This window comes from Anomalospiza imberbis, chromosome 6 (genome assembly GCF_031753505.1).
Source record: "Anomalospiza imberbis isolate Cuckoo-Finch-1a 21T00152 chromosome 6, ASM3175350v1, whole genome shotgun sequence".
NCBI lineage: Eukaryota > Metazoa > Chordata > Aves > Passeriformes > Viduidae > Anomalospiza > Anomalospiza imberbis.
The window spans coordinates 49,313,547-49,339,313 of NC_089686.1; the positions used below are offsets into that span (position 1 = coordinate 49,313,547).

The 25,767-nt window shown below is 39.7% G+C and overlaps 1 protein-coding gene across 1 annotated transcript in view; it reads right to left on the reverse strand.

Annotated features, from left to right (window-relative positions):
* NUCB2 (nucleobindin 2) overlaps positions 1 to 19,549 on the reverse strand; it is a 26,350-nt gene extending 6,801 nt beyond the window's left edge. Inside the window, exons 1-8 of the mRNA XM_068194066.1 lie at positions 19,401 to 19,549; positions 9,077 to 9,220; positions 8,356 to 8,463; positions 7,513 to 7,639; positions 5,221 to 5,324; positions 3,453 to 3,638; positions 2,721 to 2,811; positions 1,115 to 1,173 (exon numbers count right to left, since the gene is read on the reverse strand). Coding sequence (XP_068050167.1) covers positions 1,115 to 1,173; positions 2,721 to 2,811; positions 3,453 to 3,638; positions 5,221 to 5,324; positions 7,513 to 7,639; positions 8,356 to 8,463; positions 9,077 to 9,220 — 819 coding nt within the window. The 5' untranslated portion in view covers positions 19,401 to 19,549. The remainder of the gene's footprint in view (positions 1 to 1,114; positions 1,174 to 2,720; positions 2,812 to 3,452; positions 3,639 to 5,220; positions 5,325 to 7,512; positions 7,640 to 8,355; positions 8,464 to 9,076; positions 9,221 to 19,400) is intronic.
* Positions 19,550 to 25,767: the final 6,218 nt, after the last annotated feature.

Here is a 25,767-nt window from a genome sequence, read left to right on the forward strand (position 1 = left end):
GTTTGAAGAAAAGGCTGCTCATTCAAATGGCAGAGCATATCTGGAAAAGTGGTGTGAGATGTTCTCTGTGTGTGCAATTTTCCTTTTTCAGCACAGTAGTTAAGCAACAAGTGAGCCTTTCTCTCCTAAGAATGAAGTTTTCAGTTAATTCATGTGGTCTGTTACAATTCAGTGCTGTGGATGTCACAGTCAAGTTGACCTCAGTGTGCAAAGTCCGATCCTACATTTGATTCAAAGCAGGCAGAAGTTCCACGTGGTTTCTGGAATGGGAGAGAGTGGCTTTGTCACCAGGGCATGCAGCTGACCTTGTAAGCATTCAGAATATCACAAGACAAATTCAGGACCAAATTTAATGGTTCACTTCTCTTCTTGCACAATGCCTTTCTGGAGAGTTCATGCTTATGTGCTTCTACTTGACTTTCTCAGGCACTGAGCTTCACTTGCCCAGCCACATGTAATTGTAAGGCCCCAGTTCTTACACTACAAAACCGTAAAACAGTGAGACATCTGTCAAAAAAGACTGCACTGTGTCTTCATTGTAGTGAAGGAGATTATGGCAAACTATTGTACCAGAGTTAAATTTCCAGACAACAAACCAAGGCTTAAAGAAACTACGACTACTTTATCAGATGTACATGTGCTTCAAACTAGCCAGACATAAAATATATTAAATTTCTGTAGCCACTTCCACAGTGCTGTCCCTGAGCCAAGGCACACAAGTGTGACCCTTTTTCTCATCAGACTTGTTGATGAACACTGATTGAGCACAGGTGCCAAGCTTCAGAACCTTTATCAGGCTGCATCTAGGGAGAGCAGCTCTCTACATTGCAATTTACACAGGTAATACCTATCCTGCAGATTAGTTATAGAATCTTCAGCAAGCCTGGGGCAGAAAAATACACGAACACTAGATTTCTGATGTCTGACTCCTATGCTTCAACTACTTTATTTTGCCTGCTGGTAGGTTTTACACTTTTGTAGAAATATTAAGGATGCATGAAACTTGGCATGAATACTCTATTTTGTACTCCAAAGCCCCCAGATATACTTGGGAAAAACAGACATCCCTGTAACCATTTACTGATAGAAGTTAAGATTCTCAGTATTTTTTTACCTCTTTAGTAAATAGAGCTTCTAATTCTTGCTCATCCAGGAAACCATCATTATTGACATCTACAAAAAGAAGTTTTAAAAAGACAAGTTGAGTACATATAGAAAGTTATACACATAATAGATCTCCAAGAGTTAAGTAAGGATCAGTGTACACATTTAACAAGAAGCTGGTTACATAGGTTGTTTCTTCTGTTTAGGTTTTTAGCAGGCATTGGCTGGAGTGTCACTTTTGGTTGGTTGGACAAGTCTGGAGCAATCTCTCTACTTCTTAGATTAGCAAACTGAAATAGGTCACCACAGGATTGCGCAGACTGCAACTGCCAAAAAATATTACTGAGAACAAGTTGTCCCCATTTAACCACTAAATTTGTAATTAGACTCAGGAGCAGGCAACAAGATGCTGCAGAAAAACTTTAACTGACAACATGACTCCTTAAAAACTTAAAGGATTACATGAAAATCTACATAAACATGGAGCACCTGAGATAAGTGTAAGATGACTTTTCGTAACAAATGCAGAGAGGAGAATACTTGATAATTAATGATTCATCTTTTATCCTACATTGTGCTCTGAATACTGTTACACTACCTCTGAAATGAAAAGAAACTATCTACTTCAAATTATTACCCAGTATTTTTGTGTAATTGCTTCAAAGTCTTCTATATACTAAGCTCTAAGGCAACAGGTGATTTCAGCTATTTCTGTTTTGGTAGGTTTTGCACAAACAAGCTACCAAAAATTTCAGAAAACTATCTTTCAAAATCTCCTTCTAGAAAGAAGAGATAAGATTTAGTAGCTATAACTAGATGATCATTAAGCACCAAAGCCATTCTATGATTCTGTAATAATACATGCTTATTATATGTTATAAACTGAGATAAAAGATCAGGCTCAAACTAGAACACTTTTCTTTATCTAAATCATCATCTTTGAGATTAGTCAAATTCTGTGTACTGTTCAACCCTTTGCAGCCTAGTGCCAGGCAGGATCTACTTAGGGGCATTTATGATGAAGCATTTAACAATATCAGAACATAAAATTCTTGGTGACATCATCAGATGTAAAGCATTGAGATGCATCCTTAACTCTGCTACTGCTTGTTGTTTCTAGCTGCCCATTCTTCAGAATTCTAGACAGGATTAGAGGGTTTTTGTTTTACCAAAGGAATATTGCAACTTCTGAAGAGGCCTGGCCCTTCTATGCCCGCTCCAAAGATTAGGGGTGTCTGGTACTTATCTGCAGAGATGATGAGAAAGCAGGTTTTGCCCCTACACAAATCTCTCAGGATTTATTCCCAGTACCTACTGTGCAACCAAAGTTATACCTATGGACAGCCCTCTAAGTACCCATACTTCCCTAAGGAATCACTACTTGGTTCTGCCTGTATGATTTTAGGAGTCGTTCAATGAAACTCTGAATGTTTTTAAATTTTAAACTCCATTTAAAACGTTGCATGTAACTTACAAACAGTAACAAGTATTTTCTCCTCTGTACTATTCAGATTCACCCAAGTTGCTTGTGGTGTAAGACATATGACAAACTTGTCCTCAGCAGAATGTAACAAAGTCACTTCACTTGTTCCGTAAATTAAAACTAAACCTCTTACCGTGCAATTTGAAAAATGTTTTGGGGTCAAATTCATTAGGATCTAGTCCATCTGCTTCTTCCCACACCTCTTTCAGTTGATCTTTGCTTCCCTATAGATTGGTTACAAAGAAAAACTATTCAAAAGAAAATTTAGTGTCATTTCCTTGCATCACCTTTGCATTATGGTTTCTCTGAAAGGCTTGCTTTATTTGCAAATTAGTCATGTGGCAAATGGAATGAGTGGCTTTTTCTTTCCTTGCCTTTTGGTCAAGTCTAATATTTTCATTAGACTAAAGGCCCAGGGAAAGGGGGAGTGTAAAGGAAATGCATATTCTGTGGAAAAGAGCATCTGTAATAATCAGTCATGGCCACACAGCCCCATGCAGAAACAATAGCTGAAGGGAGCTGAATTATTTTGCCTTTCCTAGAGCAAATGGTACTGTGATGCAGTTCCTTGCAGGCCAGGCATACCATGCAGGCATCCCTACAGTTTTGAATACTGTTCTGGCTTCTTCCTTATGAATTTCAGTATCTATGTAAGAATTTTGGCAGCAAATAACGCATCTGTACAGAAAGAATGGGAGTTTATACAGTGGGTTTGTCATGCTCTCAGCAGTGTGCCCACTCTCTGCTCCCATGTCAGTAAGAGGAGGCAAATGATGAGAACAAACAAAATATACCATTCTGTGTATTAGCTTTTTCTCTCTGGAAAGCTCACACTCAGTAACCTAAGAGCAGGCTGTGGCCTTACAGGATGGTGAACTTTAGGATGATCTCCATGTTTTTTCTTCATCTCCTCAAATTTGGATTCTTCTTTCTTCCTCTTTTCTTCATCCAGTGTTTTTAAATACTCTCTCCTCTCGTGTTCTTTCATCATCTCGTATTTCTTAAACTCCTCGTGGCGAGTCTTATCATAGTTTTCCAGGTCACTTGTAGCCTAAAAATAGGGATATATGCAGACAGATGATTATGTAACAATCTGACATTAAAACCACTGTATTGTTCAGATCCATGGGCAAGGCTGGCCATGTTACCATTCAGGGCTTCCTTTCACATGACAGTGATGCAGAAACATCTCTCCTCCCTTGGCCATTTTCACAGAAGTTAATTTGTAATGGTTCATCTGTTGGGCAGTTTTTGCAATTACATGGTGCTGTAAGAAGGCTTCAAGGTGTCCTTTCTCATCAGTGAATAATAAATGAGCTCAAGTTAATCAAGTCCTACACTAACAGTACCATTAACTCCTTGATCATTTCGGAATAAGAACATTTGTAGTTTATCCTACAGTTTAATGACAAAAGTGCCTTCATTATTAGTTGGACTTAGTTTGCAGCAGCTTAATACAGATTAAATTTAAAAGCCCCAAACAATTAAATGGAGAGAAAGGGTATGAGAGGAGAATTTCTGACAAGTTCTTGTATAGCGTTTAAAGTCGTGTCATTTTCATACAGGCCAAAGTATTAAAGGATATTTTGGTAGTGCTTTTCAAAGTAACATGTTTACACCTGACACTGTCTCTCCATTATTTACATTTTACTTTTCAGATTCACTGTATGTTTTAAAAAACAATTCCAAAGCTAAGACCCCCTTAAGTATCCATTATACCCTGTCAGTATTTTGATTGAGAAATGAGAAGACAAAACAATAAAATATGTAATTAAAAAATAAATGCCCTGTTAAGGGTATGCTTCTCTAAGCCAACCAGAATTTTCCCAGAAGAGATGTTCAGAAAAATTATAATGTCTCTATAAATAATAATTCTACAGAAAATGGAGATAGTTTCTGTGCAATCTTTTTACCCTTGGAAGATTTTATCTTTCAATTTGTTTTGAAAGTATTAAAAACTGCTCAAATTCTCATGTCAGCCATGCAGTGCTCTCTAGAGTATATCTGAGACATTTTTCCCCCTGGGAAGTCTATTTTTCTCTAGCAGTTGAAAAAAGCCATGCCCTGCTTAGTTCAACTGCATCCCCTGAATAAACCCCACACACCTGTGACTGATTCTGAATCTGCTGAACAGACACTGAATGCCATGCCCAGTATAAGCAATTTCTAATACTGCTATCTCAAATTCTACTCTGCTGTAGTTTTGCAGCATGATGTATATATAGGAGATTCCAAAATTCATATGGCTAGGCTAGGGATGATGACTTCCATCATTCTGAGAGTCTTATTTAGAAACAGAAATCAGAAAAAAACGCTTGGGAAAAATGCACCCCTATCTCACCTGTATTTAATTTAAAGTCTCTCAGAAAGGTGTGGTTTATTCCCAAAGTTGCTTGTACTTGCATATGAATGTTAAGTCCTGTTAAGGTGACAACCCAAAATTTATAGACTTTTTTGCATCATGCACACTGGCAACAGTTTTCAAGTGTGCATGGAGACATTGATTTTTCTCTGAAAATGAAAACTGCACGTCATTTATAAAATGTGGTATATAGGAAAGGACTTCCCTTTACCAGAGGTAAAAAGCATAATTAAAACCCCAACCCCCACAGCAGTTCAAATCTGGCACTCACTGCTTTGATCAGCATATCCAGGTCTTTAGGTTCAAAGGTGTCAGGATTCTGATGGTTCAGGTGCTCAAACTGCTTAAGGAGAGCTTGATGGTCTATACCAGTGTCTGGAAGAACAAGGTATACATGTAAAACATTAAAATAAATTTGAAATCCAGAAAAATCAAGAAGTCTTTCACATGGGAGCTTATGCCTTGCAAGTACCTGAGGTTCCCTGAGGACTGAATAATTTTTTCATTGTTGGAGGAAACTACAGTAACATATCTAAAGTTGCTTTTCCTGGAGCAAGTTGACAAACTTGATGGTACTACATTCCTTCTGATGGGTCAGTGCTGCATTGCACCCAATCATTTTACATGCACAAATTACAGCTGCTGTTTCAGCAAGAGAAAGTATGATCAATTTGAGCTTTACAAACAACAACAAAAAAAATTTATTCTCTTTTATATAAATGAGACATTGTGCTCTACCAATGTGACATTGTGCTCTACCAAAGATAACAACTTGCATATTTTTCCTGCACTGGGAGAAATCCAACTCTTCTACTGCCCTGGACATTTTGCAAATGACACATCTGGCCAAAGATTTATGTACAACATGGTGTACAACTGTATCAAATCAAATAAGCAGATATTTAAACTTCACTTGTAGAAAAAAGAGAAGTGCAAGACAGTGGACAGTCAGGTCTTGTGTCTAAAAGGTGGAAACATTTTGTGACAGGAGTGATGATACCCACCAACATCACCACACAATGCACTAAAACTACACACATTTCTACCACAGCTTTTCTAGCTGTTACCATGGTCTCTGAACACTAATGCTACTCTCTCATGCTTTGATATGTTAAGTACAACAGTTGTGACAACCTTTTACTAGATGGCTTAGCAAAGAGTATTTTGTTTAAAAAAATTGAAAACCACATTTTCCAGTATACTGAATATATATTCAGAATATTGGAAAATATTCTGAATAAACAGAATATACTGTTCTTTCACAAACTATCTGCTTTACAATCAATGCTGTGTTTGTATTAACACAAAACAGCAAACACTGGCCAGGCAGATTTCAGCCATCATTCCTCCCTGGTGAGATCATAATTTCTGTTTAAATATATGTGCCTTTGTCTGTGTTTGAAACATTTTCAGAAGTGTAGTAATAGACTTAAGAAAAACCAACAAACACTAAAAAAAACAGACCCCAAACCCATTTTTCTCCACTTCTTACATTTAGGGGGAAAGATTACTTCTATTTGAAGCTATTTACTTGCCACATTATTGTATGATCTGAGACTCAACTCCTAACATTCTTCTGGCCTGTACTGATCAGTAAGTAGGATCTTGTTGAAAATGTTTAAAAACACATCTGGATGAGGACTGAATATATGATTAATATAATCTAGTTGTCTGAAATTTTATATGATGTGAAGCACTCATGGGCAAAGCTGACTATAAACTTGACAACGTGTTTTTACATCTTAGTACTCATCTGAATATTCTGAATGGCAATAATCTGTTCCCAAATATAAGATCTCACATTTACACAGCAAGATCTGAGGTGTTGGGGGGAATTCTTTTTCTAAAGCACACTCTGTTAGTTATTATTGATTTATGAAAGCAGAGAGGGGTAGAAGTAATCAGTCCATTAAACTTCACAATACCTACAACAACTATGTACACACCCAGGTATCATTAGCTGCTGTCACCTAGCTGTGAATGTCGCCATAATGTCACTGGACTGCTTGTCTGCAACAGGAACAACATCCCCAGAAACATTTTTTTTTGCCACATCGAAATTAGCTTAGCCTGCAAGATAGATCCTTATTCTAGGAGTACTTTATTTGATGCATTATGTATTCAATTTCTTGGGATCCCCCTTGAAAACATCTTTACAACAAGAAAATACTGATTAAAAAAATAATTTTCTACTACCTAAGGATATGAAATACTGTGCCATGGTTTTGCTCTTAAACACAGTCCTACTGTGTTACTGGTTCTCTGTGAACAATCTATGAACTGATGCATTACAAAAATAAGAGGCTAAAAATAAGAGGTAGAAGTATCTGAAAAATCCACTGACAGAAACAAGTTCAGTTATTTATAAAACAGAGATGGCTTTTCTCTTCTCCCCAGTTTCCTATAAAGACAGGTCTTTAATGGCTCCAGACCAGCTCAGAAAGGAGACACTCACTCTCAGTTTAGTCATTACTGGTGACAACAATGTGCAGCTGCTGGACTGTGACATTTCTCTAACACAATTCCATCTGTTAACTCACCTAAATAAATTCTGTACTCTTACCTTGAACAGAGTCCATTTTAGCTTTAATTAACATTCTTAATCTTGCTACCTCTTGTCTTTTTAGCTCATCCAGCCGTGTTCTCACATGGTGGCTTACTAAATCAAGCTCTCTGCTTAGCTTTCCACTCTGTCAAAAACCAAAAAAAGTCATGCATAAACACTGGAAGAAAGAAGCCTTTAGGATTCCCATTAGACATAAACTCCGAGACAGCAGACTAATGGTAGTCTCGGCAATTCTGTAGCCCACACTCTAAGAATCTCAACATTTTTTCAAAGAGCAGATTCAAAATTTTTATGCCTATGGTTATGGAAACAGAGAGGAATCCTAAAAGCTTTCAGAAAAGAGGATTTCTAAGTATCTTGCTCCTCCAAAGATCAAGACCATAACCTTGAAGGAGCAATGTCTAATAACATTTGTGACAAATTTTTTGATCAAATATTCTTAACTGAGTTCAAAAGAACTGTGAGAAGCACACAAAGTGCCTCATCCTCTCAAGGAGGGCTGTTAGGCTTGAGGGAAGGTGCAAGGCAGTAGCAGCCACCAATGTGTATGGCAAGAACCTGGAAATGGAGAGGAATCTCCAAGGGTGACACTAGATACAGCACAGAAGGAAAAGATGCCACAAGCTACCAGCAGCAACATGAGGGATTAAAGGAAACACAAAAGGCAGCAGAATCTCCTCCTTAAGTCTGTCACTTTAGACTGTTTCCTACTCATCCCTTCCTAAATTTCCAGCTCCTGAAAGGGCAGTGCATAACAGCCACAGAAGAAATAATACAACATACATGGCTCATGATTATGGATTTAATTAACCTCAATTTAACTCTTTTTTTTGAACCCACCTTTATTTCTTCTATGTCAGCAGTCTGGAGTTTCTCCCTGAAATGCTTATCAGTTTCCAAGACATCTATTACTTGCCTGAGATATTCATCATAATAAAGTCCTGTATCCTTCAAAAAAAAAAAAAAAAGGGAAATTGAGGAAAGACTATACTGACAAACAATTATTTCATTAGTTTTGTTTAAATACAGTTATTATACTGACATTCTAATCTTAGCAATACTATGCTGTCCTACATATCTTTGTGCTTTCAGATTTGCATCATTGCCCTATAGCAATTTATGATCCATTGTTTCAGCAACTGACAAGGAAGAGGAGAAAAGTGATTAGGAATCCTTGTAATACACAAGCATCTGTCATGTTACTATAGTGTGTGGCTTTTTTTAAACAGTGCAGTTCATTTGTTACTGTTCTATTTGAAACACTGAACTGGAATCACTGAGTAGAATTTCCTAAGGCACCACCCAATCACTTGAAGTAAGTCTCTGTAGAAGAGTTATGTTCTTCCTTTTGTAAGCTGGGAATTCCTTCCATGTGCCAGCTCACCTTTAGCAGCTCATTGAAAAAAAATAAAGAGCAAATTTAAACAAAACATCCCCATAGCAGATGGCACACACACTGACAATACTGGGGAATATTAGTTTCTTTCTAAAGGAGTTTGCTATATCCAGATTACTAACAATTAGGATAAACACTTAATCAGATCAGTTTCTTTATACTTACTGGATTTTCTACCTTCTCTCCTTCTACATGGCCTTCTGCTTTGACTTTTGTCTTATCTATGTCTATAGGTACAGCTTCCAGGGCCATTATGAGACATGCCATCAGCACAAGACACTGTTGGGGCAGGACAGGTAACCTCTTCATCTGAAATGAGACCAGGTCACAAAAATTAACATACATCATGTTAACCTACTGCACTGAGGAAACTTTTTTTACATGTCTACATAGATACCTGTAATAACTCACTTTCCTCACAATGTCCTGCTCTCAAGGAACACGAAAACTCAAAGAAGTAATACAGCCTTAATTTCTGAATGCCATTCTTAGGCAAATAGATTGGCTTCCACTTGTGTGCCAAACCTAAGCTGTGAATGGTGAGAGGTTTGTCACCTGCTGAGGTATAATCAATAACAGATAGCAATGCCTATTTAGGATGTTCAAGTCTCACATAACTAATACTGACATTCCTACTTGGATCATGCCTTTGCTGAATTTATTGGCAAACTCCTAAAGATCATTTAGGGACATTGAATCAGATCTTAGAGTAGTAATGCCAGTGGATTTTACATTTCAACACTGAAATATTTTGCCTAATTTGGAGTCAAGATCCCCTCCAAAAATTATTTGCAGGAAGAATATTTTACAATCCATGTTATATCCATATTTCAGGTGGGTAGAGATTCCTGAAAAGTGGTATTCACACGACCTGATACTGTTGCTGAGGCCAGGGCTTTATGAAAGATGGTTTTCCCCACTCTTTCTTTAGTGTCTTAGGTGGAGCTAACTCACACAAAATTTGATAAACACTGAGCAATTTGAGTTCTTGACCTTTGTCTTCTTCCCATCTATCAAACTTGGTTGAAAAAAATTCATTCAGAAGCTGGTAAGATGGAATAATTAGAGTGAGTATAGGGAATCCAGCTAAAAAAAGTAATGATGGTAATCCAGCATCTGACAGCAATGTCAGGCTCTTGAGACAATCTGGTCAGTTCAGACTGTGACACTCCACTACCTATGGATATTCTATAGGAAGTTTGAGCAAACTCCAGTGTTATATTGGTAATATAAATCTCCTCCTAGAAGGTGAAAGTTACCAGTTGAAGACTGTTTAAAATTAGCTTAGATATGTCAAAAAAAAAGATGTAATACTGCAGAAATGTGCAGTCAAATAAATCAAAAGTATACCTGCTACAAGAGGAATTTCTGTACTAGTGCTTTAGCAAGTCATGCAAGGAATTCTGTCAAAAGTATTTATGCCTACCATCAACAAATCTCTTTTTAGGGGGAGGGGAGAGAGGGACAAACTAATTATGGTGTCAGTGCCAGTTTTCCTGACTACATGATCTGGTACTTGACAGAGATACATTGCTTTTGCTTGGGTTAAGCTGCCCTTTACTATGGCAATAAATGTTGATAATGGTACACACTTAATATTAAGCATTGTTGTCACCCTTTATTTCCCCTTATTCAACTGCTAGGAAAATAAAAACACTCACATACATTTAAAAAATGCATTCAAGATGTGTAGAGATATTATTTCTTTTGCTGGGGATGAGGAAATAGCTGGAGATAAAAGTATATCCACCTATCTATCTATTGTTTTATGTGTCAAAGGCTCAAGAATTACAAAAAATTCTGTAAATTCTTTAAAACTGTTTTTTCTTAATCACATCTTCAGCAAAAGGAGCCTAAATGGATTATGCTCTGCAAATACCTGTTACTTGCATTTTTAAAAATAATATCTGATCATTACAGATGGGATAGCAGGAGCTATTGTTGCTGCCACACTGAGCATTTGAAATTGGATGTCAGCATTACTGTCAGATTCACAAATCTGACTAGCCTGGCCTAGGTTATACCCTTAAAACAAGCAAACAGAGACACAAAGAAACCAGACCCAGACTGATTTGCTGGAACTGGTAAGTTAATTTCTATACCTCTACACAAGCTGTTGGCTTGCAGAAACCTACAAAGCTGATGAGTGAAAGGGTTAGTTATTCACCACTGCTGTTAAAAATGCCAAAGTTCCAGTATGTTGGGTGTTTTTAATTACAGAATATTGTTGTATAAATGCTGTGCCTAGATATGTAATTTCAACAGGATTTAATCACAGGACATGATGATAATAACTAACAAAAATACTAGGTCTTCAATTCTCCTAATCCTGATGTAGATGTCAAGACTGAGAGTAGTTCTCGGTACTACCAGTAAAACAAAAACCCACCTTGTTGAAGTTCTTGCAGAGTATGAATGGGGCTGTCTAGTAATTTCTAAGTGAAAGGATGTGAGCATACTTCAAGTCTAGGAAATGCATGTGAAACAAAACTAATAAACACCAAAATACTTATCAAGTATATAATAATTATGTATATATACACTCTCAGTATTTTGCAAAACATTTTTCAAAGGTTATGTACATCTGAAGCACTCATTTTAAAACCGTGTGGCCTTCTGATAATACTAAAAATCTGGAACCTGATGGATACTTTTCCAACCAAATTATTTTCATATGTACAAAATTATAGTAATAAAAATAATTTAATATCATTATACACTGCTCTAGTTATGCAAAGTGTGTAAACTGTTTTAGAAAATCATTATGAGACGAGGAAGTGAGGATGCTCAAGCCCATATCAGGTGATGGCAGAGATGCACAGAAAGCCAGAAACTCAGGTGCTTCTCACATTGGTCTGGCATTGACTCATTCTTTGCCTACGGCAAGTGCTAAAGCCAACACTTTCAACAATGACACCTGGTCTTTGATCCATTTTAAAGACATCTCTTAAAGCTCCTGACCTACAACTTCTAGTAACATGAACAATTATGGAGACAAGGATTGCCAGTTTAGGTTGAAGCGGGGCACACTTAGATTTTTCAGACTTTTTCTTGATCCTGAGGAACACCGATAGATAAAAAGTCCATGCAGAGCTGAAACAACTGAGATAGAAGTAACCATGCTGGTCTGCCAAGCCCCATATGAGGGAGCACTAATCACCTCCAGATTTGGGATGGGCAACTGGAGCTGTATCATCCTTAAATACCTCTGCAGTAGTCAGCAGAGTTAATCTATCAAAAGGCCTAATCAAACTTAAGTCCCACTGGCTCTACTGACATTCTGTGGAATTTGTGCTCATGGGCAATGAGGTTTTTTTTTTAAGCTTTGTAATTACATGCTGTCATATATAATGGGAAAGACTGGATGATATCACAGTATGTTCATATCTATTTGATGTAATAGGCTGCTCAGAAGATTTCACCAGGCAGTTTTGCTTCAGGTTGTGCAGTGAATGTTTTTATTGTAGCTTTTTTGATAAAACAAGCTAAAAAAATTCACACATACCAGGAAGAATAAAAAGCAGAGGAGTCCAAAATGGGTAAGTAAACAATATCGCTATCATCACAGCTGACTTTGCAGACAACTATGCCTAACACAGCATTTCCCACAGTATTCTGAGGAACCCAACTGTGATGTAACAAGTAAACTGGAAATAGATTTATAAGAATAAAAAACAATTACCTAGTGAAGACAGAGTTACTGTATTTAGGTATCTACTAGTCCAAGACTATACTCACCAAAATTTCCTTGAGAAAAGCAGGTGACTAGGACATGAGTCAACTTTTAGAGTGTGCCAGTGTCACCTGAGTCACTGGGCACCTTCTACTCTGACGTGTACTAAGAGATAAACCAGGCCCATTGCAAAATCTAACATTAATCACCTGCCAGAAAAACTCAGCACAATTCTTAAATTCAGCAACTATAGGGAAGAGTGAGAAAAGGCTGGATGAGAAGTAAAATGGGGGTTCCCCTTTTAGTTCCACCAAGCGAGTTCATTTCACTCTCAGCCCGCTACCAGCTGCTTTTAAGAGTTCTGCACTTTTGAAAACCCATTCCTGGATGCCCATCCCTTCCCAGGCATTTAGAGTGCATCCATGTCATGAATGTGCCTTTTTTCTGTACTAGAGCCACCAAGTGAGCAATCACAGAGTGTGCTGCAGAACAGGAGCAGTGTCACTTTGCTCATTGCTATCAGCAGTACGTAATGCACAGCATACACTCCCCTGCCTTGCCATGTGGCTGCTTCTTCTTCTTCTTCTTATTCCTACTTCTATAAGCTTTACTAGAAATATAAACTGTTATGGATCTGCCCAGCTGACTACTTTCTCAAAGACAGATGGAGAGAGCTAAAGTTACAATTTTCATCTGGAAATTAAGAGATTTTAGTCAAAGACAGGTAGCCCATCTAGATGTAAAGGTAGCATAACTGTAATCTGCTGGTATCACAAATCAATCTTTTCTTTACAAGAGGGATAAACAAACATTCCCACCTGTAGTACATAAAGAGAACTAATCATAAAAGTAGTGCTCTAGAACTGACAAATACTGTAGTTTATAAACAAAGCCAATATCGTAAGTTTTCAGGGAAAAGGAAAAATAACTTCAAGTATTTCAAAAAACAAAGTGAGAGCTCAAAGAATGAGATAGTCAGCAGAAAACAGAGCCACCAATGTACTTGCATGAACAGAAAAATAAAACTGGAAAAGAAAAGCTGCAGGCTGCCTGTCAGCAGTCTTATTTGTTAATCACAAATTTCTATAAATGTCAGTGAAACAGGATTGAACATTTGAATTATAAAGAGCTACAGGCTTTGAGAGGTAACTTCAAAATGCTACTTTTAAAGTTTGTTCCAGCAACTGTAACACAAACTGCTAAAAACCTATTTTATACGGCTGCCAGGTATTAGAATACAAACCCAAAACTCATAATACTTACCCAAAAATTTCTCAAAAGCGAGATAGGCAAAAAGATAAAGTCATATCAGGATGCAGTGTCTGCACATGTAGAAGCTCAGTGGATGGTTATGATGCATGACAGCATAACACTGTAAATGTCACATCACACATTTGCACTTGCCAAACCCATGTGTATCATGATGGGCAATGAAAACATAAATCCGGACTCACATAATACAATAAACCTACCTATTCACAGATTTCACATATGCCTGCTCTATCTGATATGGAAGTAATTAAACCTGTGTGAAACACAGTGCAGATGTGCAGGATAACAGCAATGTTCTCTACAGTCATGACAATAATGTGACGTTCTATTTTTATGCTGTACACTGGAGAAATGGACTATCTTCACAAGCAGTGCTGATTTAAAAAAAAAAAAAAAAGCCAGGAAATAGATAAAATATATCGACTGTTTTATTTTTCTGAGAATATTCCACCCTCAGTACTGGAATGAGATGTAAAGTATTCCCTCATCAGTGTGCCCCAGTCACCTAGCATCTTCAATCTGTTTTCAGCTCTCTGAAACACCAATATACCTGTTCATGTATCACAGTTTAAACAGGAAATGTTTCATTCCATCGGCTTTTTCCATTTCTTTGAAAATTATTTGTAAATATATTAATTGAACCACTTACAGAACCCTAAAAAAAACTACATTAAATGTTTGAAATTAGGCAAAACAGATTATTCTTCTGCCATATTCTGTTTGGAAACACCAGCATTAGTTCCTCCCAGTCTTTTTCAGGAGCACTTGCTGCACAGATACCCTAAGCTATGATACCTTAAGCAGGGTATGAAATTCCACAAATCAAGAGTTAATGAATCTTCTTCACACTGTTAGTCCAATGAGTTAATCTGGCATAAGCACAGCTGACATGTGGCAGCAATTTGGAGAAGCAAGTGGAAAAACCTGTTTGCACTCACTCTGTTAAGCTACGAACCTCTGGCTATGGTGAGGGTCTCTTCACTTGGCCACCAGTCCCCACACTGGGTTTGCCCCTTGAAGACTCCAGCAGGAAATGACATGCAAAGGGAAATGGCTACAAGCTGCAATAGTTTTCCCCATACAAGTGAATGTTCCAAACACAAAAATGCCTGCACCCTTCCCATCCCAAATGAAAACTGATCCTTTTAGAAGTTAATGTGCAAGCTATTAACTATTATAAGCCAGCTATTATTGCTATATAATTATATATTTTAAAAGTTTCATTATCCTTTAAGTATTTTTCTTTTCTCTTCTGTCAGTGCTGTTCACTAACTGTGTGATTCAGATGTTGCTTTTTTTTCCTGGCCAATATCCACCAGGTTTCACACTGGTCATGCTGTCCTAATCGTTTGTTAGAGCACATCCCACTCAGTTCTCTGCACCAGGAGACCTTCCTTATTTTTTCAAGAAGCATTTTAGTCTTGCATGGAATTATTAAACAGTATTATTTAAGCACATAAAGGCAGCAGAATCCTTTTTTCCCATCCTGTTTACTTGCCTTAAATTATTTTGAGTTGTATTTCTTACCTTTTCACTGCACTTGAGCTGCTTAATTCTCTTTACAGCTAAAAGCGGGCTGATGGAACAGCTGCTTTTTTCAGCTTCCCAGAACACACAGCATGCCTCGACTGTGCCTAGTACAACATTTGCTGAAAGAACCTCCTTTTAAAAAATGCACTTCAGCTGTTTTATTAAATGAGTCATCCAATAGTAACACAAACTATGAATGCTCCAGTGGGAAAGAGCAATTTTATGTTCAAACCACACACAGTATAGGATAATATCATAACACAACACCACTATGTCCAGAAGGAAAGATGGCATGGAAACAAATTGTATGGCTGATGCTACACACGTGCTTAGCTCTGTCCTAAGTGAAGTCTGAAGACTTTTCTTCTTGCTGCAATGCTAATGGTTCATAATTTAAAAACCTGTGTGCACACAAAAATACATACACATATTTACAATATTACCTGCCTCCAAGGATTTTCCCTGTCCTTGCTTCAAAAAAATAAAAACCTCTGTCTACAAAAGCTACCTTACTAACTGAAGAATGTTGAAATATTAGCCTTGTTTTTCAAAGCAACTTGATTGGTTTTATTAATTCTTTCCAACAAGGCTGCCACAGAAAAAGATTTATGAAGCCAACAGCCAAGCAAAAACTTGTACTGAATTCAATGTATACTTTATAACAATCTTATCAGCTTCAAAGGGAAATTAAAAAAAATACTGCTACAACTATAGCTTCCTGCACTCTAATTTCAGTTCCCACACAGAACATAATACAACAGTACACTTGGAGTCTCATAAATTCATTTTTCATAAATGCAAATGGCAATATTGTCAGTGCTGATGTAAAAAGCAACCTCAAATGTGCTACTACACACAAACAATGATTAAGCTTAAACTCTAACTCAAATCAAAAAGTATTTCCATTATTCTAACAATATGTATTTTGCTCTAGTCAACAACAAGTGATGATGCTAAAGTAAGCCTTGAATGCCCCAGGAGTCCAAGGTACCTTTTTCCCCCCTTTGAAAAGTAAATACAAAATGGTTATCCAGAATAAATCTAGATCTAATGATGTGGAGCCAGATTTAAAAATATTTAGGCACTTAAAGACTGCTGCCTAAGGAGATTTATGTTCACAATTTGCTAATTCCCATTGATTTCTACTTGGTTAGAAACAAAAACACACATCAACATCCCATTCTACTTTTATAAAGACTAGCAGGAGAAATGCAGTCATAAAAAGAGTCTACACTTCTCTTGAATTACCTATGATGAAGAGTAATATTTACAACTGAATATTATTAAAATTGCTCTAATGAGATGCAGTTTCTTTTGCTCCTCCAACTGTCAAATCACACAAAGAAGAGCAAAAACTATTGAAAGTAACATGACTTTTGACTGATTTCATTTGGTTTGGCATTAGCACCTGGTCATGCCTTTGTCTACATAAAAGCACACCCCTATGCAAAAGGCTCCTGTCTGCTATGTACCTGACAGCAACTTCAGAGGAATCTTTTCTGCTTACTGAGCAATCAGTAGTGAGAGCACAATACCTCACTAGATCAAACACCTCCACACAGGAGTTCAAGTCATAGAAAGCCCTGATAGCAGCTTCAAACCTAACAGTAAATGATTTTATCTTTCTTATGTAAAGTGCATTTGTTTAGTCAGCACAGCTCTGAAACTACTGCGTCAATATTTCCACACCTCTGACAGTTAAATCAATATATTCTACATTTTTTATTACCTGAGAGAACTACTGCTCTCCACTTTCATGACTACAATTTCAATTAGGTATGTATGGTGGGAGGGAGGCAGGCAGGTTTTGACAGAAAATCTTTAATTTGGCTTATAAACATAATTTGGCTTGAATTTGGCTTTAATTTGTTTTATAAACATAAACTTTCTGTTCATGTCAGCAGCACTACCAGTATTGCACAGCCAAGGTATGAAAACTTTGTCTTAGTATTATTAAAAAATAATTATTGTTGCTGTTGTTCGGTTTTATTTGCCCAGTGGGGTTTTCTAATACTATTTCAGACACCAAATAATGGTATCTCAGGCAGTATGATAACAAACTTAATATCAGATGCCTCTGCATCCAATTGTTAATGTAAGTTTTAAGCAGACCCAACAGGCAATATAAATTTATAATTTTATTTCCCCCTTTTCTTTGTTTGTCTTGTTTAGAAGTGAGTGAGATTCACATTGCTCTACATCAACACAATTTGTTTAAACCTATGTTATTTTTTTAACATAATTATCTTTCTTATTCTGAAACAAAATATTGCTACCATCCTAGAGATTTCAGAAGCAAGTAAAAGGGAGAATAGATGATGACACTTAGGAGGCACTGTATGTAACCAGGTTAGTAATCTGTGGCCCATGGTAGATGTGGCACTGTGACTGTGCAAGATCATTGTGTAGTAAATGACAGTGAGAAACATAACAGGATCTTAAGTGCTCACAGAAATGTGGGTGTCTCCCATAAACTTTCTGTGAGTTTTAAGCAGAGGTCCATAAAGGTTTCAAAGTCTTTGAGTGGCTCCTATCCAGTCTCTACAATAGGAATCTTCCCTGTGCTGCTTTGTTTGGTCAAGAGGGACAGTCACTTCAGAATTCAGAGTAGAGGTGCACCAATATTGAGTCAGCTACAGGACTTTTCTTGATACTGAGAGAAAACAAAATTACACAAAACCACAAACCTCCACAATGAACTTGATACCATGAGTGCACAGGCACTTCACTGTTGATGCTGTGATGGTTTCATGTTGAAACCACTGGATGTTATCTTTCCATAGCAAATACTTTTAAGTCAAACAAAGAAGTATTGTTTCTTCTCCTATGGGCTTACTAAGTAACACTGCCAAATGCAAACTCTTTTGAAAGCCTTAGCCACGTTAATTTCAGCAAAAAAATATTACCTCTGAGGTACAGCCATAGCTCAGCCTTTTCCACTTTTGGAATTATCTGAGTGCAGTGGCCAGCCTGGCACTGGAGTACCTTCCAGAGCTCCTCCAGGAGTACCAGAGTAACGGCAGAGTCAGATGTGGTCAGCTCTGGGACCCCAGCACAGGAAGAACAGCAATCTGCTGGAGTCACTCCAGAGGAGGGAGGCCACCAAGTCGATCAGAGGATGGAGCACCTCTCCTACAAGGAAAGGCTGGGGGAGTTGGAATTGTTCAGCTTGGAAAAGAGAAGGCTTCAGGGTGACCTAATGGCAGCTTTTCACTACCTAAAAGCAGCCTTCAGGAAAGATGAAGAGTGACTATTTAAAAGAGCGTGTAGTGACAGCACAAGGGGGACTAGCTTTAAACTGAGTAAGAGTAGCTTTAGATTAGATATTAGGATTTTTTTTTTTTTTTTTACTGTGAGGGTGGTGAGGCAGTGGCACAGGTTGCCCAGAGAAGCTGTGCATGCCCCATCGCTGGCAGTATCCCAGGCTCCGTTGGATGGGGCTCTGAGCAGCCTGCTCTGGTGGAAGGTGTCCCTGCTCACGGCACGGGGCTGGAACGAGATGATCTTCAAGGTCCTTCCAACCCAAAGCGTTCTTCGGCTCTAGGCAGTACTGCTGAAGAGCTGTGCCCTTTCTAGTGAAACCCGTCGCGTCCCCTGCCCAAGTTTTCCCCGCGGTTGTGCAATTACGAGCCACTCAACATTTCTGCCGCTGCTGCAGCTGCCGCCGCTGCCAGCTCTGCTTTCATTTCTGCCGGCGCTCTACAGCCCGCCGTCACCTCCCGCACAGCCGCGGGCTGGACGGGGGGACCAAAGGAGGGGACGCGGACACACGCACCCCCACACCGGGAGCCGCCTTCCCGGCGGGCGCCAAGGCGCTCCGGGAAAACTTCAGCCGCGGCCCGCTCCCGCCGGCAGCCCCGAGCCCCGCCATTCCACCGCCACCCGCCGCGTCCCCGCCTGGCCGGCGGGAGCGCGCTGCGACCCCCGCGTCCCGCCGCGACCCTGACAGCGGCTGCCCCGCCGCCAGGCCTCCGCCCGCGCCGCCGCCGGGGGCACTGGGACGGGCGGCGCTACCTTTGGGTCCCGCTGCGGCAGGAGAGGAGCCGCTGCTTCTCAAGGGCGAGGTGCGCGCTGACGGCGGGTAGCAGGCGGGGGCTCCGGCGGGCGCGCTGCGGCTCCGGCTGGGCTCGGCGCGGCTCGGTGCGACAGCCCCGCGGCGGCCCCGCGCCCGTTGCCATGGGCACAGCGCCCGCCCCCCGGCGCGCGCCCATTGGCCGGCGCCGACCCGCGGCGGCCGTCGCGGAGCGCCCCGATTGGGCGGCGCGGGCCCCGCCCCGCCGTGACGCGCGCGCCGCGGAGCGGGGAACGTGGCGGCCCCGCGGGGCGGGGCCCGCGCGCGCCGCTGGCGTCACCGGCGGGGCGGGGCGCGGCGTGAGGGCTCCGCGCCGCCGTGCAGCCGTGCAGCCGTGCAGCCGTGCAGCCGTGCCGCCGTGACTGCCCGCTCCTTGTCCCCAGCGGCGTCCTCTCAGAGCTCTTCGCTGCGCCGGGCACTGCCCCGTGTCCGGTCGTGAGTTGCCGTGTGGGAATTTGAAAATGCGTTCCCCGGCATCCTTCCCCAGGGCTGCTCCTTCTTGTTCCTAATTCTTTTGGCTCGTTTGAGCTTTAGCTGTGTTCGGACCTGGTTTTCCCGTCCCCTTAGAGGACAAAATCTTGGCCCCAGTGCAGATGTAAGACTTTAGGAAATCATATTCTACCTTCGTGTTTGTTAATGCCTGGCGTAAGCGTGGGGTCTGATGTGTGGGTTTCGGTTCCCACCAGTTCAGAAGTGCGGTACCTGGCGAGTTTTTGGCTGTTCTTTTCTTTGGGCATTAAGCATTTTTTCAGCACTAAAAGGGCTCAAAAAGTGCAGTTTATTTTTAGTGGACAGGTAAGTACTAGCTGTTACAGCGAATGCACTGCCCTTCATACGAAATAGTGATTTCTGGAATAAGCATAAATTCTACTTGTAACCTCTTATGTTTCAATACTATAAGCCTGTACTTCTTTTTAAAGAGATGTACTAACATGCACAAATCACTGAAAGGCTTTCATCACTGTGCATTGTATTTCTGTTATTCTGATTTACAAGATAAGTATGTACAAGGTAAGGTTTGGGTTTGTTTGGTTTTTTTTAAGAAACTATTGCAATAGTTTAAACAAATCAGAGATAAAAATAAATTATTGAGGGATTTGCTCAGCCAAGGGAAGAAACTCAAAACTGCCACGGGGCTGAGGGTTAATTATAATGAGGGCAAAGTGGTGGTTGAAACTGCAGCTTCTGCAGGTGAAGATAAAATGGGGATGTAAGCTGTCTATGGTGACATCTGTGGTTACAAAGCTGTTAAAGCAATAGGGCTGGCACTACTTGGAGCTTTCCCTTTCTCTCACAGAAATACTGCTCCAGATTAGAAAAACGTTTTCCTACACTACAGGTCACTGCAGAAACAGAGTTTTGTGGTGACTTAGCATTCTTCTCTAATTTGTGCCCAGATGTGGGAGAAGGGGAGGCTGATAGGGGCTGAGGGCCCCACTCCTGGGGCTCACTGTTTGCATGGAAAGTTGTCCCTTGGGCACAGGGACTGTCCCCACCTCCCCTCAGGAGCCTCCTGATCCTGTGGGGTCCCCTCAACAACACACCAAGTCTGCCCTCACTATCTGCTCGTATGAAGAACAAAGCTGCTCTCTGCTTTTGTGGCTCCTGTTTACCGCTTCCTGCTTTGTAGGAGGAACCAGAGGCAGTGCCTGTACCGGAGCTTTCCCACAAGTTTCCAGGGAGAGCCTGCCCTTCTCAGACAACTGCCGCAAGGTGGCTTCGAGGCACGAGAAGGACAAGGTGACATCATCTGCGAGGACAAGTTGTGGTGGGACCAACATGAGCCTTGCCTAGAGGAGGGGAGTGTCCTCGTAGGACAAGGGAAGAGCAGTGAGAGCCATTTACTGTTGTCAAGCCTGCTGCTTGGGGTGGAGAAGGTTTCCATCACAGCTTTGACTGTTTCAGGGTTGTTTTGACCCTCTCTCAATCACAACCTGCTAAGTACCATAGCCTAGTTAGTTGTGCTACTTATTTTTCTCTCTCCAAATACTTATACGGTTATTTCACGTCAGGCTAGAAACTCCTTTAGCTGAAGGGTGGAAAACCTCTGGGTAGGTGCATCTCCAGCTCTCTGGGGCTGTATCGATGACCACTCTGACAAGGGGAATTCTTAAACTATGCTAAGGCACATGGAAAATGGGATGATTGGTGATGGCCAAACCTGGCTTTGCCAGAGCAGATCATGCCTGAAAAATTTGTTTTAGAAAAATATGTACAGAAGGACATATGTTCAGAGAAACAGGCATGATATTCCCTCCAAACTAAGAGGGAAACTGACAGAGTTAGAACTGAGTTGGGACCCATAATATAATTGGAAGTAAAGAGTAAAGTGTGGGAGCGCTGTTCTGAAGGCGTAGAACAGTATTAATACTGGTACAGGACACAAGGATAATTTCAGACTTGAAGCCACGTGAAAAAGTCACAAAAAGAAGGCAGAAGAGGAGTGATACCTTGTGTAAGAAGGAGGTAAGGCATCTAAGTTGTTTTGATCAATTTTGGTACTTTTAACTGAAGAGGGGGTGTATTGAAAATGAGATAGTAACAAACAGCGAGAAAAACAGGACAAAACTTCCTGCTGCAGTGGTTGCAGCAGGAAGTGCATCACAGCAATTTTTTGGCCTCTCATTTCCATTAATGGAAATATTTTTTTAGAAGTAGAACAAAAAGGCTTGTGGTAACAGACATACAGTGCATGTATATCACACAAATCTCGCAGGCAACAAGAAATAACATAAAGGTCTTATTAAAGGAGAATGTAGCACTTGATTCCCGATGCAGTTTTCATTTGATTTCTCATGCAAATCAATATTTTGTTACTTCTTTTTTTCAACTTACCTACAGTTTATAAATGCCCCTCTCATCACAAAACAGATAAGTAGCATCTAATTATTTGGCAGAGGCTAAGCATCCACCAAATATTTACGAGATCATGGTAGTAATTTTTAAAACTGTCTTTTAAAATTATACCAGCTTCTTTCTTGTCATATCTGTATGCACATGATTATCACCCAGTTACTGATGGGCAAAAAGGGGCAGTCAGCATGGGGGGCTTATTCTTGTGATGTTTAGGGGTTTGGGTAAGTTTATTTATTATTATTTTTTATAAACTTTGGACTAATGGCAGGGGGATTCAGCAGTCGTATTTCCTAGGAATTTGTACCTGGCCTATGTACTTCAATGTTATCATAAAATTCCCAAATGTGGGTACAAAATGATGTGAGAAAGTTTGCTGATGACTTGGAATTAAGGAATTACTTAGAGGAACAACACAGAAAGAAAACATTTTGCTTCATATCTGCAGAGTATCTCATGATATTCAGTAGCTGGATGGTGAAGCAGTAAATGATATGTCAGTAATATAGACTGACTTGCCTTGAAGAAAAGGCAGTCTTGGCTTTTTTAATCTATTTCTCTTTTTGCTCAGATTGTGGATGTGTAATGAGAAGGTTCTGTGGTATTGTTAGTGCAATACTTAGTGGAGATCAAAACAGCAAGTGCTAGGAATAATGGAATTGCTAGGACAATAATAGAATGTAATGAAAGGAATTGTTACATTGCAGCATAAATCCATTGTATATCTGTATGGTAAGTATGACATGCAGGTCTATTCCCATGAAGAGTGACATGCTGGAAGTAAAGAGAAATGGTCACTATTTTTCATAACAAGAAAAAAGCAATGAAATCCTGTGGCAGATTCAGTGGTACCTGCTGAACATTGGTGCCTGTCTTTCCTTGGTATTACATGTTGAAATTTCTCGACTCTCTTCTGCTCTGTGAAGAGTTATCCCCCCTTTTGGGCTGGATTGCAAATCAGAGTTAAACTTCAAGCTTATTAACTGCTTTGTGGGGAAAGATGAGGTGGAATCTGATGTATCTTTAAAGTTCAGGGCACTCTTTTCCCTTTCCCATGTGTGTTGTGAAAGGTACAGTTCTGCTCTTTAAGCACTGTGGATGAAAACTGCCATTGCCTTATGTTGTCATGAATTGTACAAGCCAAAAGTCTCCCTTTCCCTTTAGGTTCTGAAACGTGCACATTCTGTAAAATAAGAGAATGGAGGATTTAAACCAGGATCCATGGCCTTTCATTTTTTTGCCCCACAGAGCTGTTTGAGGAGAAGTGGCTCTCACTCCCCAGTCCTCTCCCTGTCTGCGTCATTTTCCCCTGCTGTGCTTCCATGGGGAATGAAGTGCTGAAGACTGAATCTTTGAGTCTGAGGGTAGTAAGTTTTTAGTCTGGAAGCCATTTCCCCAGCCTTTCTAGACTGTCCTCAGCATGAAGCATCCTTATGTCCACTGTTTCATCCCGTTGTGCTGAAATGAAACATTCATGTTGGTGAACATCTGTAGACCAGCGCTGACAATATTGACAGTTTTGAAATTGAAAACAAAACACTCAGAATATATCTGTGTGCTCATTGGAACAATGAGTTCTAGACTGGATGTGTTTTTGTTTCTCACGCTGAACAAAAGAGCAGTATTTAGTAAAAAGTATTGTTGGTGTCCCTGTTGGACCTTAACATTATCTTATTCCTGAAAAACTTGCTGAGGAAATTTGAATGTTACAAGAATGGGAGGATATGGTTGTAAGTTCTGCTCCATCCTGTGTTGTTTTGGACCTTGGCCATCAGGAAACATTTAGTCTGTCTCAGAGATGAAACACTTTCTCTTCAGAAGTCGTATTATGAGCAAGATGTGTAAATAATCTGTGGCAAGCAGTGACTTTGTTACAGAAAGGGACATCATCCTAACTTTTCCTTTCTTTGATGAAATTTTAAAGAGAGATTTCTACAAACGATGTGCCAGAGGGGAATTTGCAAGGTTTGCACTGACCTACATAAACCCTAGTTGAACAAAGAAGCAGATTAAAAGTTGTTTCACTCTGCTTCTGTCACCCTTTGTACTTCATCAACCACTGATCTTTATTCTTTGTTAATTCACATATGTTTAATGCAGCATTGCAAATATTTTTCCTCACATCCTAAAGTATTCATAAAAATAAGGCTGGGTGAGAATATTTCAAAGAGCATTGTTTGTAATTTTCTTGCCTCTGCATAGCTGTGTGTCTAAAAACTGGAAACACAGGCTTCTCTGTGCTGCAGACGAGTGGAAATAAATCATAATGCAAACTCTTTCAAAATAAATTATGTGTCCTGGAGTATCTCAGATCAGGAAAACATTTTGTTGCATAGCTTGAGTTTTATTTCAAAAGATTGACTCTATACAGACACTCGTTTTTATATCTTAACTAGTTAGTTTACTGAATCTGTCTGATTTGGATGAAAAGTTATGTGGTTGACCTGATCAATTCATGCCATGAGTTGGTGGAGGGGAAGCAGGGAAAGTACAGTTTGAAGCAAAGGCAACAGAAAACCTTGTGAAGGAAGAAGACCAAGATTGCCACATAATCCTATGACTAATTTTTCTCAAGAATATGTTTTAGCAGAAGCAGGAATGAAATATGATATGAAAGGCAAAGTAATATCTTTGAAATAATTTTGGAAGCCCAGCATCAAATCAATTGTGCAACTAAATTATCATCACATTATAATTATTCAGACACTTTCTTAAAGGCAGTTTTAATATTAAATATTTTATGGTGGTTAGTGTTCATATTTATTCTGTGAAATAGGGAAATACTAAGCCAAGGTTTCCATAGATTGTGAAGCAGAGAAGTTCTTCCAGATTGTGGAGCAGCGAGAACACTGGAAATAAAAAGCCAGTCAAATTTCAACTTGTTGATACAAATTAAAAGTTAAAAAACTGCCCTGTGAACCAGCAGCTAAGAACTTTCTAAACTGGTTAGCCACTTGCTGCCTACTTTTCTGGTGTTGATGTTGGATTAAAGGTAGCTAATGCTGCCTTTCTTTATGGTATTTGCTGCAATTGCTGCAGTGTTTGCAGTCGTGGAATGTTGTGGAGATGAAAATGAGGGACAGACTGAGTTATAAAACAGATCAGGACAGCAACAGTTCTTCTGTTCCTTATTCTTCTGTTCCTAGCAGTTCTTCTGGACCTAATATTTTCTTTGCTGATGTTATCTCCTGGCCTGATTCCCACATCCTTCCATATTATATATCCTCCTCTAATAAAAGTGCAATATATGAAGTAAAAGCTTTTATCAGGCTATCTGAAAGTGCTCTGCAATTGTTTCTTGTTGTAAAAGTGTGATCAGACTCTTTCTATGAGCCTCAGGCTACAGGTGTATAATTGCATTTTAGAAATAGGGCAGGCTCAGTTGTCTCATTACAAGGGAACTTGAAGGCCAGTCTCACAACAGTCCCTTTTCATCTCTCCATCTAAGCCTCTTCC